The sequence below is a fragment of the Eretmochelys imbricata genome, chromosome 3, assembly GCF_965152235.1.
Source record: "Eretmochelys imbricata isolate rEreImb1 chromosome 3, rEreImb1.hap1, whole genome shotgun sequence".
NCBI classification, from domain to species: Eukaryota; Metazoa; Chordata; order Testudines; family Cheloniidae; genus Eretmochelys; species Eretmochelys imbricata.
Genome location: NC_135574.1, coordinates 202,944,487 through 202,960,547, shown reverse-complemented (window position 1 = coordinate 202,960,547; position 16,061 = coordinate 202,944,487). Strand labels below are relative to the sequence as shown.

Here is a 16,061-nt window from a genome sequence, read left to right as displayed (position 1 = left end):
AGTGGAGTGCCCCAAGGGTCGGTCCTGGGGCCGGTTTTGTTCAATATCTTCATAAATGATCTGGAGGATGGTGTGGATTGCACTCTCAGCAAATTTGCGGATGATACTAAACTGGGAGGAGTGGTAAATACGCTGGAGGGGAGGGATAGGATACAGAAGGACCTAGACAAATTAGAGGATTGGGCCAAAAGAAATCTGATGAGGTTCAATAAGGATAAGTGCAGGGTCCTGCACTTAGGATGGAAGAATCCAATGCACCGCTACAGACTAGGGACCGAATGGCTAGGCAGCAGTTCTGCGGAAAAGGACCTAGGGGTGACAGTGGACGAGAAGCTGGATATGAGTCAGCAGTGTGCCCTTGTTGCCAAGAAGGCCAATGGCATTTTGGGATGTATAAGTAGGGGCATAGCGAGCAGATCGAGGGACGTGATCGTCCCCCTCTATTCGACATTGGTGAGGCCTCATCTGGAGTACTGTGTCCAGTTTTGAGCCCCACACTACAAGAAGGATGTGGATAAATTGGAGAGAGTCCAGCGAAGGGCAACAAAAATGATTAGGGGTCTAGAACACATGACTTATGAGGAGAGGCTGAGGGAGCTGGGATTGTTTAGCCTGCAGAAGAGAAGAATGAGGGGGGATTTGATAGCTGCTTTCAACTACCTGAAAGGGGGTTCCAAAGAGGATGGCTCTAGACTATTCTCAGTGGTAGCAGATGACAGAACGAGGAGTAATGGTCTCAAGTTGCAGTGGGGGAGGTTTAGATTGGATATTAGGAAAAACTTTTTCACTAAGAGGGTGGTGAAACACTGGAATGCGTTACCTAGGGAGGTGGTAGAATCTCCTTCCTTAGAGGTTTTTAAGGTCAGGCTTGACAAAGCCCTGGCTGGGATGATTTAACTGGGAATTGGTCCTGCTTCGAGCAGGGGGTTGGACTAGATGACCTTCTGGGGTCCCTTCCAACCCTGATATTCTATGATTCTATGATACAGAATCCGTGAAGCAGGATAAATATAGATATCAGACAGGCGTTTATGATGCATTAGAATCTACTAAGCATTTGTTTTTATTTATATTCTCCTTTGGCTTAACTCAGTAGAAGGACAACCGTATAAAGTGAACAGCAGCAGATGGGTCTCTTGCATTTGCACTGTCCCAGTGAGAGAAATGATAGACAACATTTTTACTCCCTGGCCTGCCCAGAAAATTATAAAGTGCAAATCATTAATTATTTGAAAAACTTTGCCTCTGATTTTTTTCACAAATTAGCAGCAACTGGATAATGACTTCCGCCAATGACTCCATTGCCCAGAATTACGTGCTGAATAATTCTTGGTCTCAATGACAGGTGGTTCACAAAGCAATTCCTTGAAAATATTCAAAACTCAAGCTGATTTGGTGGGACATGCAAGTAACACAGTACATTTCTGTCACCTGATTAGATGAGAATCATTTTAACAGTTCGGTGTCTGGTATGAATCCTCTCATATTTGAAATTCGCTTTCAGCAAATATTCCGCAATATGACCTTGAAACTCACAATGTCAACAAATATTCCTACCAAAAAACTTAATGACAATATTTGTGAAAAGAAACATCTGTGCAACACTTTCATAATGTCTAAATTGAGCCATGATTTGGCCCAATGTGTAAGAAAGAATCCAGATTGATTTAAAGTCCTCGCTTGATTTCACGTGACTGGCAATTCAAAGAAAAATCTTTTTACTCATGAGCTAACCAAATCATGATGGAATCTCTCAGAAATCATCAGCTTTTCACGGTAGAACTCACTTTTGGCTCAGATCTAGCAAAGAACTGAAGCACACGCGTTAATTTGCCATGAATGGGACTGTACTCATGCTTAAATTTAATTGCTTAAAAGTGTCATAATCAACAGTGCCTAAGCAGGCTAGGGTCATAAATGCACAGACTTTAAGGGACCATCATGATAATCTAACCTGACCTTCTGCAAATTTCAGGCTAAACTGCCACACCCACCCATTCCTGTAATAGGCCCATAACCTCAGGCTGAGTTAACGAAGTCCTCAAATTTTGAGGTAAAGACGTCAAGGTGCAGACTCAACTGGGATCAATGGGAGTTAGGCACCTTAGTCACTTAGGTGACTTTCTATATCCCGCTATAAGTGTTTTGTGAAATCATGGCCTGTAAATGTTGGTAACTCAGCTACAGCAGACCTGAAATCTAATAATGGCAGAGAATGTAAATATTTTGCATTCAGATGTGTTTAGATAGTTATTTATTTTCTGTTAGGGCTTGTCTACATGGTGGGGTAATGTGCTCTATGGGGGTATGATTTCTCAAGTTCATTAACGTGTTGCATATTAATTGGACCATATAGACTCTGCTAGCATGCTTTAATTAATGCTGCTTGAAACAATACTACAGGTGAGTCGCATCATACGTGCATTTTATTTACGCGAATTCAACTATATGCGCTCGGCAAAAAAAAAAAAAAAAAGACCTGTAAATAGTGTGGGCGATTCCACCCACCATTCCACTCAGTGAGCGTGAGATGGGAGACGTGAATCTGCTGTTCCCTCAATCGGTCTCAGTTCCCACGTGCCTCTCATAGTGTGAGCATCTCGCCACGCTGAGTGTGATTCTAGTCTTTAAAGATACGTATTTTTCGTACAGCATGGCCCCTAAACGCAAGCCAACTACTTCATCTGGTGCTCAACCGAAGAAACAGCGATCTGTTCCAACGCTGGAGGAAAAACTGGCTGTGTTGGACTTATTGAGAGACGGTATGTTGGTCTCCAACGTGGCGCGTAAATATGGCCGCAACAGATCTAGCATCCGTGCCATCAAGATTCGAGAGAGAGAAATTCGTCAAGCTGTGGCATCAAGTGCTCCAATAACTGCTAAGGTGACGAGCCAGGTGCGTGGTAAGACTTTAGTGAAGACTGAAAAGGCATTAAACTTATGGCTGGAAGACATGAACCGTAAATGTGTGCCTATCGATGGCAACACGTTGCGGGAAAAGGCTCTTAGCCTCTACGCGCTGTTCAAACCTCCCGCCGAAGGGGACAGCCTCCTGCTGAGAAGGAATTCAAAGCCAGCCAAGGTTGGCTTGACAGTTTTAGGAACTGCTTCAACCTCAAAAACGTGCAGACTACTGGTGAAGCTGCATCTGCCAATGAAAAGTCAGCAAAAGCCTACCCCGAACAATTAAAGAAAATCACAGAAGAAAAGGGCTATCTTCCCTAACAAGTTTTTAATGCTGATGAGACTGGGCTCTTCTGGAAAAAAATGCCCAACCGCACTTACATTTCGAAATCAGAAAGACAAGCCCCTGGCTTCAAAGCAGCTACAGACCATGTGACTATGTTGTTTTGTGGCAATGCAGCTGGGCATTTAATAAAGCCGGGCTTGTTCTACAGGGCTGGAAATCCCTGTGCCCTAAAAGGCAAGAACAAAGGTCTCCTGCCTGTGTTCTGGCAATCAAATAAAAAGGCTTGGGTGATGGCAGCATTATTTCTGGATTGGTTCCACAAGTGTTTCATTCCGGAGGTCAGGCGATACCTTGAAGAGAAAGGACTTGACTTTAAAGTGTTACTGATCATAGAAAATGCTCCTGGCCACCCAGCGGCACTCCGGTTTGTGCATAACGACGTTGAAGTCGTCCTTCTCCCCCACAATACCACCTCCATCCTCCAACCTCTTGACCAAGGCGTGATTCGCTGTTTCAAGGCCACATACACAAGGCTTACGTCTCACGGATACGTAGCACTATGGATGCTGATCCCAATCGTAATGTGATGGAGTGCTAGAAGTCCTTCAACATTGGCAATTGCATCACTTATATTAAACAGGCAATGGATGCAATCAAGCCTGAAACAGTCAATGCATGTTGGCGAAACTGATGGAAAGAATGTGTGAATGATTTTAAGGGTTTCCCCAACCATTGACAAAGAAATGAAACGCATTGTTCAGGTGGCCAGGCAAGTGTGTGGTGATGGCTTCGTCAACATCTTTGAGGAAGAAATTGAAGAATTAATTGAGAGCCATAGAGAAACATTGACTAACGAAGAGTTAGAGGAAATGATAAAATCGTCTACAGAAGATGAAGATGACGACGACGAACAGGAAGAGCCAGCAAGTTGGAATCTTCATAAATTTGCTGCAGTGTTCCAAGCAGTGAAACACTTGAATGATTTAATTTCTGAATACGATCCCTCTATGGAACGAAGCCTCAAAATCACACGTAGTATTACAGATGATTTGAGACTGTATCAAGAAATGTTTGAGCAGCTCAAGAGACAACAGCGACAGTTGCCGATCACCATGTTTTTCAAGGAAAAACAACCAGCAGCAGATAAGCCTATGCAATCAACTTCTTGAGCTGAACCAGAGCCAACCACTTCATCTACGACTCGCTCTCCATCACCCAAGCTCTCAGTCACCTCCGTCTCCTGGACTGACATCAAGCCCTGACGACCCCCTGTAATTAATCCCTTTAATTAAAAATACAGTACTGTAAAATCATATTTTGCATATGTAGTCTATTATATATTGTACATTACTGTATACATTATACATATTACTGTATGGGGTTGTACAGTATACACAAAACCATGTACAGTATACTGTACTTTATGGGCAATTTAAAGGATTTTCAAGGGTAATTTTGACTATACACGATTTTCGCCTTACGCGCTGACTTTAGAACCTAACCCCCGCGTAAGATGCGACTCCACTGTACATTAAAGTGCACTTGGGAACTGAGCACGGGGGGAGCTGGAACACCAGCAGAGTCTACATGGGCCAATTAACGTGCAACACATTAGTGCACTTTAGAAATCACCCCCGCCCCATAAAGCGCATTATCCTACCATATAGACATGCCCTTATAGTTATACCTCTGTAACCCTGGTGACATAAGTGTAACCGCAAATGAGTAAATGAACATAATCTACCCTATTTACATTCATGTATATTCTGTTAATAGTAAAAGATCTTGGATATTTTTAATAAACATTTCAGTTCAACTATATATATGGAAATGAATTGGAAAGACTGTGTTTACATCTGGATCCAGATTAGGTTTAGGTTAGGGTTTGAGTTCAAAGTTGAATCCGGGCTTAATAGTGCCAAATTGGATTAAACAGAGCCAAATTCTCACAAAAGTTCAGCCTCATCTGAACTATATATGGAAAAGTCAATGGCTGGAGTCTACAGTCTAGGGGAACTTGGGCCCTCCCTGCTCCACCAGGTTCCAACCCAGGACCCAATGAAACAATAATTCGAAATGTGCGGCCAAGGGGGCGGGTGCCCTTATGCCTGCTCCCTGAGCCACTTCCTACTCCTGCTTCTGTTCCTCTGTTAGCATCCCCGGTTCGCCTCTGAGTCCCTCCTGGCGTCCTCCCTCTCTGTGCTCCAAAGGGCCTTTCTCTCTCAGTCACATCTTGTCATCATCAAAGGCCTGGGGCGCCTTGGCAGTGAGGCAAGGGCCCAGCCGCGTAGGGCCTTTGCGGATTCTTGGTAGGACCCTGCACCACACAACGGCTCCCCTGCTCCATCTGCCCTGAGTGAGCTGAGCTGCTCCCTTTTGAGCTCAGCCTCCACTGTGAGCCTGGCCGGCAGGGTGGCTGGGCAGGGCTTTCTGGGCCCAGAGCTGCTCTTTAACCTTTACCTCCCCAGTGTGGGGCTTGTCCACCCCATCGCACATGCATATTGGCCTGTGTCAACTGGTCAGACCAGATGATCGCAATGGTCCCGTCAGGTTTGATAATCTAGCTGTTGCTGGAAATATGCACCCCATTCTAGTATTTTATTTTAGCAACAGTTTTATGATAGATGAAACTAGCTACTCCAGCAACCGTATTTTACCCTTAAATTTCAGAATGTGCTTTTATTTGCTTAGTTATGCAAACTATTCCTGGATCCACAATAACTTGGGACACTCTTGTATTAACAAGAGACGTTTGCACAGAGCTTATACATCAGATTAATTTTGCTATCCTGCCCACCCACTCTTGTTTTTCATTTACCTTTTACTTCTTGTCTTTTAGGCCTCAATCCTACTCTGGTTGACATGTCTTTAACTAAATACATGTTGATTACTCCCATTAAAGTCAAATGGGCTACTCAAATTGCCTAAAGTTGGGCATGCATGAAGGTCTTTTCAGGTTCAGACTGTAAATTTCAGACTGTAAATTCTGTAGGGCAGAGCCCTGTATGTTTTTGCCTAGCACAAAGGGGCTCCGATCCAGTTGAGGCCTGCGAGAGGCCTTGGGACACTACCACAACATAAATGATAAATAATAATCAATTGTGATTCTGCTGGGGAATTCAATTTTAAAAATGGGATAAAGGGACAGATTAAAGCTTAATGAGCCCAGATCAACCAAGAAGTGGGGCCAAAACCCCACCAAGGAGCATGGTGAGAGGTAACACAGCCTTTCTTAACCCTTTTCATACTAGCAGCCCACCTTCCCAGGTTCCTCCTCCCACCTAGACAGGATCTAGCTGGGATCCCACTCCCATTTAACAGAATGGGCAAGATAGGTTGGTCAGGAACTCTAGGTTAAGACCCCTTGGGAAAGCATGTTTAAGGTTCCCTGGGGTTTGGCTTACATATTGTGACTCAGGTTGTTCATTGCCTTGTATGTTTCTTGGGAGGTTGACTAATTTTCTTTGTTTCTCGCAGGGAGGTTCTCCCATCATTTCCAGTCTTGGGGGGTCCTTTGGAAAGGGCAACCTGAATTGCCAGTCAGACCCAAATCCATCACTAAAGATATCATCTCTAGGTCACAGGATAATGCATTATGTTGGTTCAGCATGATGCCTTTAGAACTTGGCAGTATTTATGGAGAGAAACACCCACGTTTTCCAAGTTGTTTGAAGTGCCTAAAGTTATTTGCTTGACGAAACACGGTTGGTCCCTGCAATGACTTGCTCAACAAAATACTCTGCGCCAGCTCTGCCTAAAATAATTTTGTTGACAAAATGAATTTTGTCATCTTTGCAGGAAGTCGTTATGGAGTGGGGAAAATATGCCATGATGAAGTATAAAATGGTTTCTGTTGATCTAAAAAAAAACAGAGCGGTCATTCCGGAGCATTTCCACAAATGTGCACCTGAAGGCCACAGGCTGCGTCAGCCTCTCCCATGGTTCTGTTTGCTGCAGGGGCTGTGATTAGCTCAGACCAGCCATTTTTGCCAGTGTTGACATTGCTTGTTGAACAAATGAAAATGACTCCATTGAGATTTTCCAGAAGTACGGCTGAAGAGCGGTGACCTAACGGGGAATTCGGCACCCAGATCTGCCAGTTGCAGTAGACTAAAAGTACTTAGGAGAAGTCTCACACACAGAAGCAGTGTAAGATCTGTTCTCTCTACAAATGCTTAAGGAATACATCCCCCCCTGCTGCCCTACGAAATAGGAGAGTGCAGGGGGGAAACTTTGACCCTGGTTTCTAGCTGGTTTGTTTTTTAAGTGCCAGATGATAGCCCAGCCATAAGTGACCCCCCAAGGAGCCTAAGCAGGTATAAGCAACTCATCGCCCCCTGCCTGTGCACAGCAGATGCAGGGGGAGAAAAAGAAATGCTGCACGATTGGCTCATCAACACCTCATGCAGGTGGGCAGAAAGAGACGAGCACGGGTGGAACCTTGGCTCGTCCCTACCTCACATACCTGTCCAGCTGAGCTGGTGGGGTGAGGAGCGGTTCATTATCTAGCAGTAGTCAGAATCACGGGGAGATGACTTACCCCCGCCCCGTCTCAGGCTGATGCTCTGTATAGTGGAACTCAATGAGCAAATCAGACGTAGTAACTATGCTTTTGAAAAACAAAGAGGCGGGCAAAGACTGCCCATTCTACAAACCATACAACCTGTTGGGTTGGAAAGTCAGCATCATGCTGTCTCTTGGACTCCCATCCCGATGATGGTGTGCCCGCTGAATGGTAGCCAGCCACCCAAAGTAGATGTATTAATTAGGAGAGTTGCTACATCTCAAAGCTGGATTTATTGTGCCTGCAACCTGACCAACATCCCTCCCACATCCCTCACTGAGATTCAAATCAGGGCATTCTTAGTCCCCAGGCAACAGCTTCTCCAAGGAACTAACAGGACATCCTTCTTCCGGCCGAAAGCCCCATGCAGGTGGGTGGTTCCTGAGACCCCTCACAACAGCCATTCTCCTGCTAGAAAGAGTACGTTCTCACAATAGGAGAGGAATATGACATCTATTTTTTCTGTATATCTTACAGAGACTGCAAGGTTACAGAGTGTTGCATCTTCCAAGGGACTGGCCCAGATCCTCACCTGGTGTAAATCGCTGTAGCTCCATTGAAGCCATGTTGATTTACACCAACTGGCAATCGCCTGTGTGTGTTTCTGTAGTTAAAGGGGATACTGCACAGGCTTCCACAGGGGTAGAGGCTTATTTGACCACAAAATCCACTAATAACTAGCTTTTATATAGCACTTTTCATCACTAGATCTCAAAGCACTTAAAGGAGTAAGTATCATGCTTTTTCCTTTTCTGATTTAAAACTCAGGACAGTTAAACGTCAGATCATCTGTTAAGCTTGAAAATTTCAGGTGCGCAAAAGTCAGGGCATTCCAAAATGAAGGTACATCAGAATACCACAACCACAACGCAACCCTTGCGGTTAGTAGTTTGTATCGCTGTGCTGTATATGCCAGTTAATGTATGCCTTAAAAGCGAGTCGGTCCTGGGCTCTGTGGTAATCAACTATGGAATGTCCTGAATTTTGTGCATTTTAAATCTCAGCCATAACATGGCGTTACCATGGTTGCATTTAACAGCATTATGGGTCGCAGTTTCCCCAGTAATGTCCTATCATTGTAACCGAGGCCAAAAATATCGAAACATGTTTTCAGCTGACCAGCCATTTCTAAGAAAACGGACGGTGCGGGAAGCCCTGGTCTCTAATCACTACGATCTATTAAAGGTATTAGAGCTCCATCATGTGGAACAGATCTGTATAACTATAGAGATATATCAAAAGCCATTAACTCACGAATAAATCTCCCAAGAAGCAATACATCTTTAAACCTGCTATAAATCTTCATCAAAGCAACTTGCTCTTACAGAGTTTCTGATTCAGGCTGACGGCTAAAGAGCGATGAAGGCTAGTCTGAATAGAAAGGCTACGATTGACTGAGTCCTGGAACGCTGTGGGGAGCTGCGCTGCAATTCACCTCAGCAGACCCTGTGTGCAGTGCCTCTAACCACTTTTTTCATATAGAACTCAATCCTCCAGTAGGAACAGAACCAGACTCAAAGTTGCCCCTTCAAAAGGAACAGACACTGGCATTTTTCGGATTCTAGCATGGGAGATGTAGCTAAATGTATAGTTTATGCATGCACCTTGCCCACACGGTGCTGGTATTTTACCTTGTTATCCCTTGTTTATAGCCTCGTTCATTATTTTCACATTACAAAAACTTAAAGGTACTGGCTGGTCCTCTTTCATGAACAGTTATTGCATGGCCTCTGAGATACACACCTGGTGCTCTCTGTAAGTCCATAGGGTTAGGCTGAGCTAGAGACAAACAGCCCAGAGTAAGGAGTAAGAAGCAGCTCCAAGCTGGACACTGAATACTGGTTAATGACCCTGGACTTTAGGTCTATATTACAGCCTTGTAGCCTGTAAGCTCTCTGGAGCGGAGACCATCATTTACTATATATTTGTACAATGGGGCCCCAGCTTGGCTGACTACTTGGCATGACCACAGTATAAAGGTGAAATGTTAATATGTGCTCGAAGGGTTAAATTCCTTGAGCAGATGGCACTTGAAAGGGGAAGCAAAGGCTCCTGAAGTCCTACCGACAAAGGCATGGATTCTCGTAGCTGTACATAAACAGACCCACGACTGCCAGGAGAGGAGGCGTAATACCGGGGAGACAATCCATTAATCGGTGTTTGCATTTTTACAGACTTATTTGCACTGAATTGTTGTATTGACTGCTTTCACGTACCCTTCTGTGTGCAAGTATTCTAGCAAAGGACTTTACCAGGAGGAACAATCCCAGAAGCAGCTGATTGTCAGTGGCTATTGCAGAACATGTGGGCCAAGTAAACACTGAATTAACAATAAATAAATTCACCAGAAACCTGATTCTGAGGATTATGCTCCTCCAGTCAGGGAACAGAAACAATACCACATGACTGGCATGTAAAATGAAAACGACTTAAAGGATGAATATCCATTACTCCCCTTGTAAGCTGCTTGCAACAAGCTATCAGCCAAAAAATTATTCATAGAATGTGTTGGGAGGATAATTTTGAATAACAAATCTGAGGAAATTACCTGGGGATGTTGTGAAGGCCAAAACTATAACAGGGTTCAAAAAAAAGAACTAGATAAGTTGGTGGAGGATAGGTCCATCAATGGCTATGAGCCAAGATGGTCGGGGATGTAACCTCATGGTCTGAGTGTCCTTAGCCTCTGTTTGCCAGAAGCTGGGAGTGAATGACAGGGGATGGATCACACTCAACGATTGCCGGTCCTGTTCATTCCCTCTGAAGCATCTGCTATTGGCCACTGTCGGAAGACAGAATACTGGGCTAGATGGACCTATTGGTCTGATGCACTATCACCGTTCTTATGAAATTGTGATCGGTTTGCAGCCAGTTCCCAACAAACAAAAAGGAGGCAAAATGCCTTTAATTAATTATTTGTTATGAATCATTCAGCCAGCTCAAGGTATCATGAGTGATAACTTGAATGACTAGAGGCCTGGAAAACATGCCTTATAGTGAAAGACTACATTAGCTCAATCCATATAATTTATTGAGGAGCAGGTTAAGAGGTGATTTGCTCCAGCTCTGTAAGTACCTATATGGGGAAGAGACTTCTGGCAGTGGAGGGCTTTTTAATCTAGCAAATGAAGGCATAGCAAAATACAGTGGTTGGAACCTGAAGCGAGAGACATTCAGACTAGAAATCGGGCACACAAGGGACATGCTGGATTCCCCATCACTCGGAGTCCAAGTCAAGACTGGGTGTCTTTCTAAAAGACATGCTATGGCCCAAGCAGAAGTCATGGGTTTGGGGCAGATCTTAATGGGTGAGGTTCTTTGGCTTGTTTTATACGAGGAGTCAGACTAGATGATCAGAATGTTCCCATCTGACCTTAAAATCTCTGAATCTATAAAGCATTATTTATATTACAGTTGATTCCAAAAAGCATGTGATAATGTGCAGACACCTCGAAAGTCATAGTCTTTGTCCCAGGAAGTTTACAAAAGAAAAACAGACAAAGGGTCAGAGAAAAGGGTGCAAAATAGAAGCAAAATTGATCCATAGATGATTGACACCCAGTGAGAATCTGCCAAAATCTCAAGGAGTTCTGCAGGGCTTCCATACAACCATCTGCACTTTGTAGCTCCGACAATGCAAACACCTGTCATTTGCTCCTGTTTGCTTGCCATGTATTTAAGCTGATGGCACTTTTCCATGTTTATCTCTGCCACAAACCATTGTTACCCTGAAGCGCCATCAGGTTGCAAGTGGCCCCCACAGATGTTCTTTTAAAGAAGAATGTTTCTAAATGAAAGGCCAAATTTTTCACAACTGGGTGCCTAAATAGAGGCAAGTAAATCAAAGTGACCTGCTCTTCAAAGGTGCTGGCTGTACACGGTTCTCATCTGAAGCCAGATGGAGACGCATGTGCTCAGTAGCTTTGAAGGCCACTTTGATTTAAGACTCTACACATTAAATTAGTGCCTGGCATTAGATCCCCGACGTTTGCAGCCATTGGCCCATGTCACGGTTGAAATGGGATTCATTTGGTTCCAAAGAATATAATTGCTTCATGATTTGTCCCTTCTCTCTTTTACCGAGATATAATGATGGCAGTGAGCATGCCACCGTTCATTCTGTGCCTCAGAGCGTGCCTATGTCTGGAAGGAAGAGAAGAAATAAAAATGGTAGACCAGGAAACTGGTGCAGCTCCATGGACTCCAGCAGAGCTACGCTGATTTATACCCGCTGCAGAACTGGCTCAGGTGGCAATTCCTTTCCCACAATACTCATCTTACCTGACTGACTTTTTCAGGAACTGGAGCCAGAAAAGGAATTGTTGCTAATACGTAGTGCTAAGAACAATGGGATAGACCTTTGACGGCTCCTCCAGTGGAGCTATGCCGATAGACACCAGCTGAGGATCTGGCCCCTAATTCTAAAATAATTCTGTTATAGCTGAGCAAGGTGTTGTGAGCAGATGGGATTGTGTGAGTGTATGGAGGACAGGGAAGAAACAACAGGTACACCTCCAGAGTTATGCATGTTTTAATTCCCTTTTACTGTAATGGGAAGTGCATGGCTAAATGCTAAAGTGCTCCAAACGGCAACACAAGTAAAAACAATTTAAAAATGAGACCTTGGCCACACTGAACTGATAAGTTCATCCCCTCATCCTTAAAACATACAAGAGAATATTTTAGCCTTGTTCCCATAAATGTAACTGCCTAGCCACAAACTACTGCTGAAGCATCCAGTTGAGCCTGAAAACCAGGCCCAAATTCTGCTCCCAATTCCTAAACCCACCAGGAATTGAGTTTTCTATTCTGGTGTGGAGTTCTCCTCTCCACGTATCAACAGTGGGAAGGACCAGCTCTCTGTGCCCAAAGCCCCAGCTGGCTAGGCAGGTGGCTAAAAATCCCATGCCTACCTCCCGTAGGTCAGGTCAGGCTTTATAGCCTGCTAGTGTAACGGCAGTAGATGGTACCACCTGCAGCTGGTCCATGCTGTGCGCTGAGAAGCAGTTAAGTGACTTGGCAAACCTCAGCAAGCGCCAAACCCTTCAGATGGATGTGCACTTGCGGAAGGTAGTAGGACCTCAAGGAAGGAAATGTCATCAGAAGGCAGAAGAGGTAAATCATGATTTAACCAATGGCAGATGGGAGAGAACAAACTGGAGAGAAAGCGATGGGAAACCACCCTCTGTACTTTCACCCATGAGAACTATAATAGCCGAACAAAGGTAAAGTAATCCATGGGTGGCACTAGACAGTGAGCTCCCCAAGCCAGAAGGTGTGGCAAATTATACTGGAGAAGAGGCTCCAGCCATCAATACAAGCTGTGGCTATGATGATGTTGTACCAAATCCTTGCACCAAGGAAAAGAATGACTTGAACCTTCATAAATGAATCATCAGAGTAGGAACATGGAACTTGAGGAGTCTGTATGCAGGGAAGCTCACCATTGTGACCAAAGAATTGGAAAGATGTAGGACAGAAATATATGGAACTCAGAGCTGCATTGGAAGGGTAGGGGGTCATTTCATGACAATGGATGGATACAAGTATACTATTCAGGATCTGAGAAAATGGGCATGCATTTATGTCATCGGCGGAAACATCATAGTGTGTGCTTGGATAAAATCCAATCAGTGACAGAATCATTACAATTCACCTTAGAGAGTAGCCTGTCAAGAAGTTGAGTATACAGGTTTATGCCCCTACAACAGCAGCCGATGACAATATGATTGATGGGTTTTGTGAACAACTTGAAGAGACACTCACTAAAACACAGCGTAAAGATACCATTGCTGTAATTAGGGACTTGAATACTAAAGTTGGAGCTGTAAGCTTTCATAAAATAGTAATGGGGGGAAATGGTCTGGGTTCACAGAATGAAAGATGAAGGTGTTTAGCTGAATTCTGTTCCTCTGCTCACTTGGTTATTACAAACACCATCTTCACCCAACAACCTAGATATTTATACATGAGAGCATATGCCAAAGAACCAAATCAACTATGTAATGATATAGCAATACTGAAGATCGAGTGTCCATTGAGCAAACACTGTCTTGAGCGCAGACTGTGGGTCAGACCATCAGCTGTTAGCTCCAAAAATCAAATTAAAACTTTAAAAGATATGATGTTCAACAGAAGCAGTAGACGAATTCAGTTATCTGGGATCATACACACCAACCGAAGAGGCTGTCCCAAAGAAATCAGAAGACTAGGGATGGCTTGCTCAGCTATGGCCTCCTTTAAGAAAGTGTGGGAAACCTGTGGTATCTCGGAATATATGAAGGTGCAACTGGTGAAAAGCCTAATTTTTTTCCCCTAGCGATTTATGGATGTGAATCATGGGACATCAATGCTGCTGACATGAAGAAAATTGAAGCTTTTGAAATGTGGTGCTGGCAAAGACTCTTGCATATCTCCTGGATGGAAAAAAAAAAGATGGATTGCTGTGTTAGAGATACTATTGGAGAGAAACAGACCCTGATGTCAGAAATCAACAGATGGAAATGGATGTAATTTGGTCACATTAGACGATGGAAATAACCTTGAGAAAGTTACTGTGGAAGGAACGGTGGAGAGTCATTGCAGATGGACACCTGCTGCTGTTGCAGGGACACAGCAACAGAGTGTCTGAGCTTGGGGCAAGGGGACAGGCCCAGGGAGCAGCTGGTCTGTCTGTCCACTGTGCGCTTGTAATGCACTGCACAAAGACTAGCCATAGCCCAAAGGAAAGGGGTGCCCCGATGGGTGGCTGGGGGAGTGACACTGGAGCGGCACGTGGGCTGTTTGCTGATGTTAGTTTGTTCTGACCATGGTGATGGAGCGATTACAGGTGAAATCCTGACTCCCCAAAGACTGTTGTAGGGGTCTCCATCCCAAGGCAAAAGGTGGGAGTTTCTAACTACCATGGATCCATCCCCTGTCATCCAGTCCCAGCTTCTGGCAGTTGGAGGTTTAGGGAAACCCGGAGCATGGGTTTGTATCCTTGACCATCGTGCCTAATAGCCATTGATGGACCTATCCTCCATGAACTTATCTGATTCTTTTTTTAACCCAGTTATACTTTTGACCTTCACAACTTCCGATGACAAGTTCCAACTTCCCCAGGTTGACCTTGCGTTGTGTGAAGACGAATTTATTTTTGTTTGTTTTAAATTTGCTACCTATTAATTTCATCTGGTGACCTCTAGTTCCTGTGTTATATGAAGGGGTAAATAACAATTCCTTATTCACTTTCTCCAGAGAGAGGACACCACCACCATATGGCCATAACTGTGGTGACTCCCTTAGGAATAGCAAACCAAGCACAAAACTTCCTTGGCTGAAAGAGAATAAAGAGAACATGGTGGAAGATATGCTCATCACACAAAGTGTCCAGGTTATGACACTCATGACAGAATTAATATGTAGGCACCTGCAATCTTTGAAAAATGTCATTCTCCTGGGAACAGAGAAATGTTTGCCGTCACTACCCCATCTCTCCCTGATCCAGAACAAGTTCCTGTGTGCCAAAATGTATTCCAATTGGTGTTGGGTCAGTTTTATACTCCACAGAAGCCAGATCTTCAGCTGGTGTGAACTGGTGTCGCTCCATTGTGGAGTTATGCCACTTAGACTAGCAGAGGATTAGGCGTGCATACAACTCAACCGAGCGGAGGCTATTATCTGCTTGTACATGGGCTTAACGATCAGTGGTTTCAAAATGCCCTTACAGCTTTTGTAATTATGTATAGCTGTTTTGAAACATGGATTATGAAATGGTTATTAACTTGGGCCCAATGCCTCAGCCGCTGAGTCATTTCATTTCTCAACACCGTTGCACACTGAGGGAGAACCAAAAAAAAAAAAAAAACCACCCCAAAAACAAAACAAAAAAAACCTGACAGCAACAACTAAAAGCCATTTGTAGAAAAGAATCACCAGCAAGAAACAAAGCAAAGATTCATGAGCTGCAAGCTCAATGTCATTCCATTCATCTCTTTGATTTGCTCGAGGGGGTTTCTCTGCTGTGGTGGTTTACCTCTGGCGGTAGCTGCTTCTCCGTCCAAGTGAGCCATGCTCTGCATGGCAGTTGCTCCAACACATATTGGCATGCTGATTTTCTGCCCTAAGACAGCGGTTGACAGGTCCATGACAGACACATCCCTGAGCATCCGTGGATACAGTCTCAATCTGACATAAAGGAGAGGGGGGAGAAAAAATTAACTATGTTATTCATAGCTCACAATGAATGAGATCAGGTTTCCTTTCATGGCGACAATCGTCAGGAAAGATCGAGAAGAGAAGGAAGCCCAGAGAGCTATTTGAAAG

At 44.2% G+C, this 16,061-nt stretch overlaps 1 protein-coding gene across 1 annotated transcript in view; it reads right to left on the bottom strand.

Annotated features, from left to right (window-relative positions):
- Positions 1–16,061, bottom strand: part of HAO1 (hydroxyacid oxidase 1) — a 45,810-nt gene that overhangs the window by 18,516 nt on the left and 11,233 nt on the right. Inside the window, exon 2 of the mRNA XM_077812058.1 lies at positions 15,772–15,923. Coding sequence (XP_077668184.1) covers positions 15,772–15,923 — 152 coding nt within the window. The remainder of the gene's footprint in view (positions 1–15,771; positions 15,924–16,061) is intronic.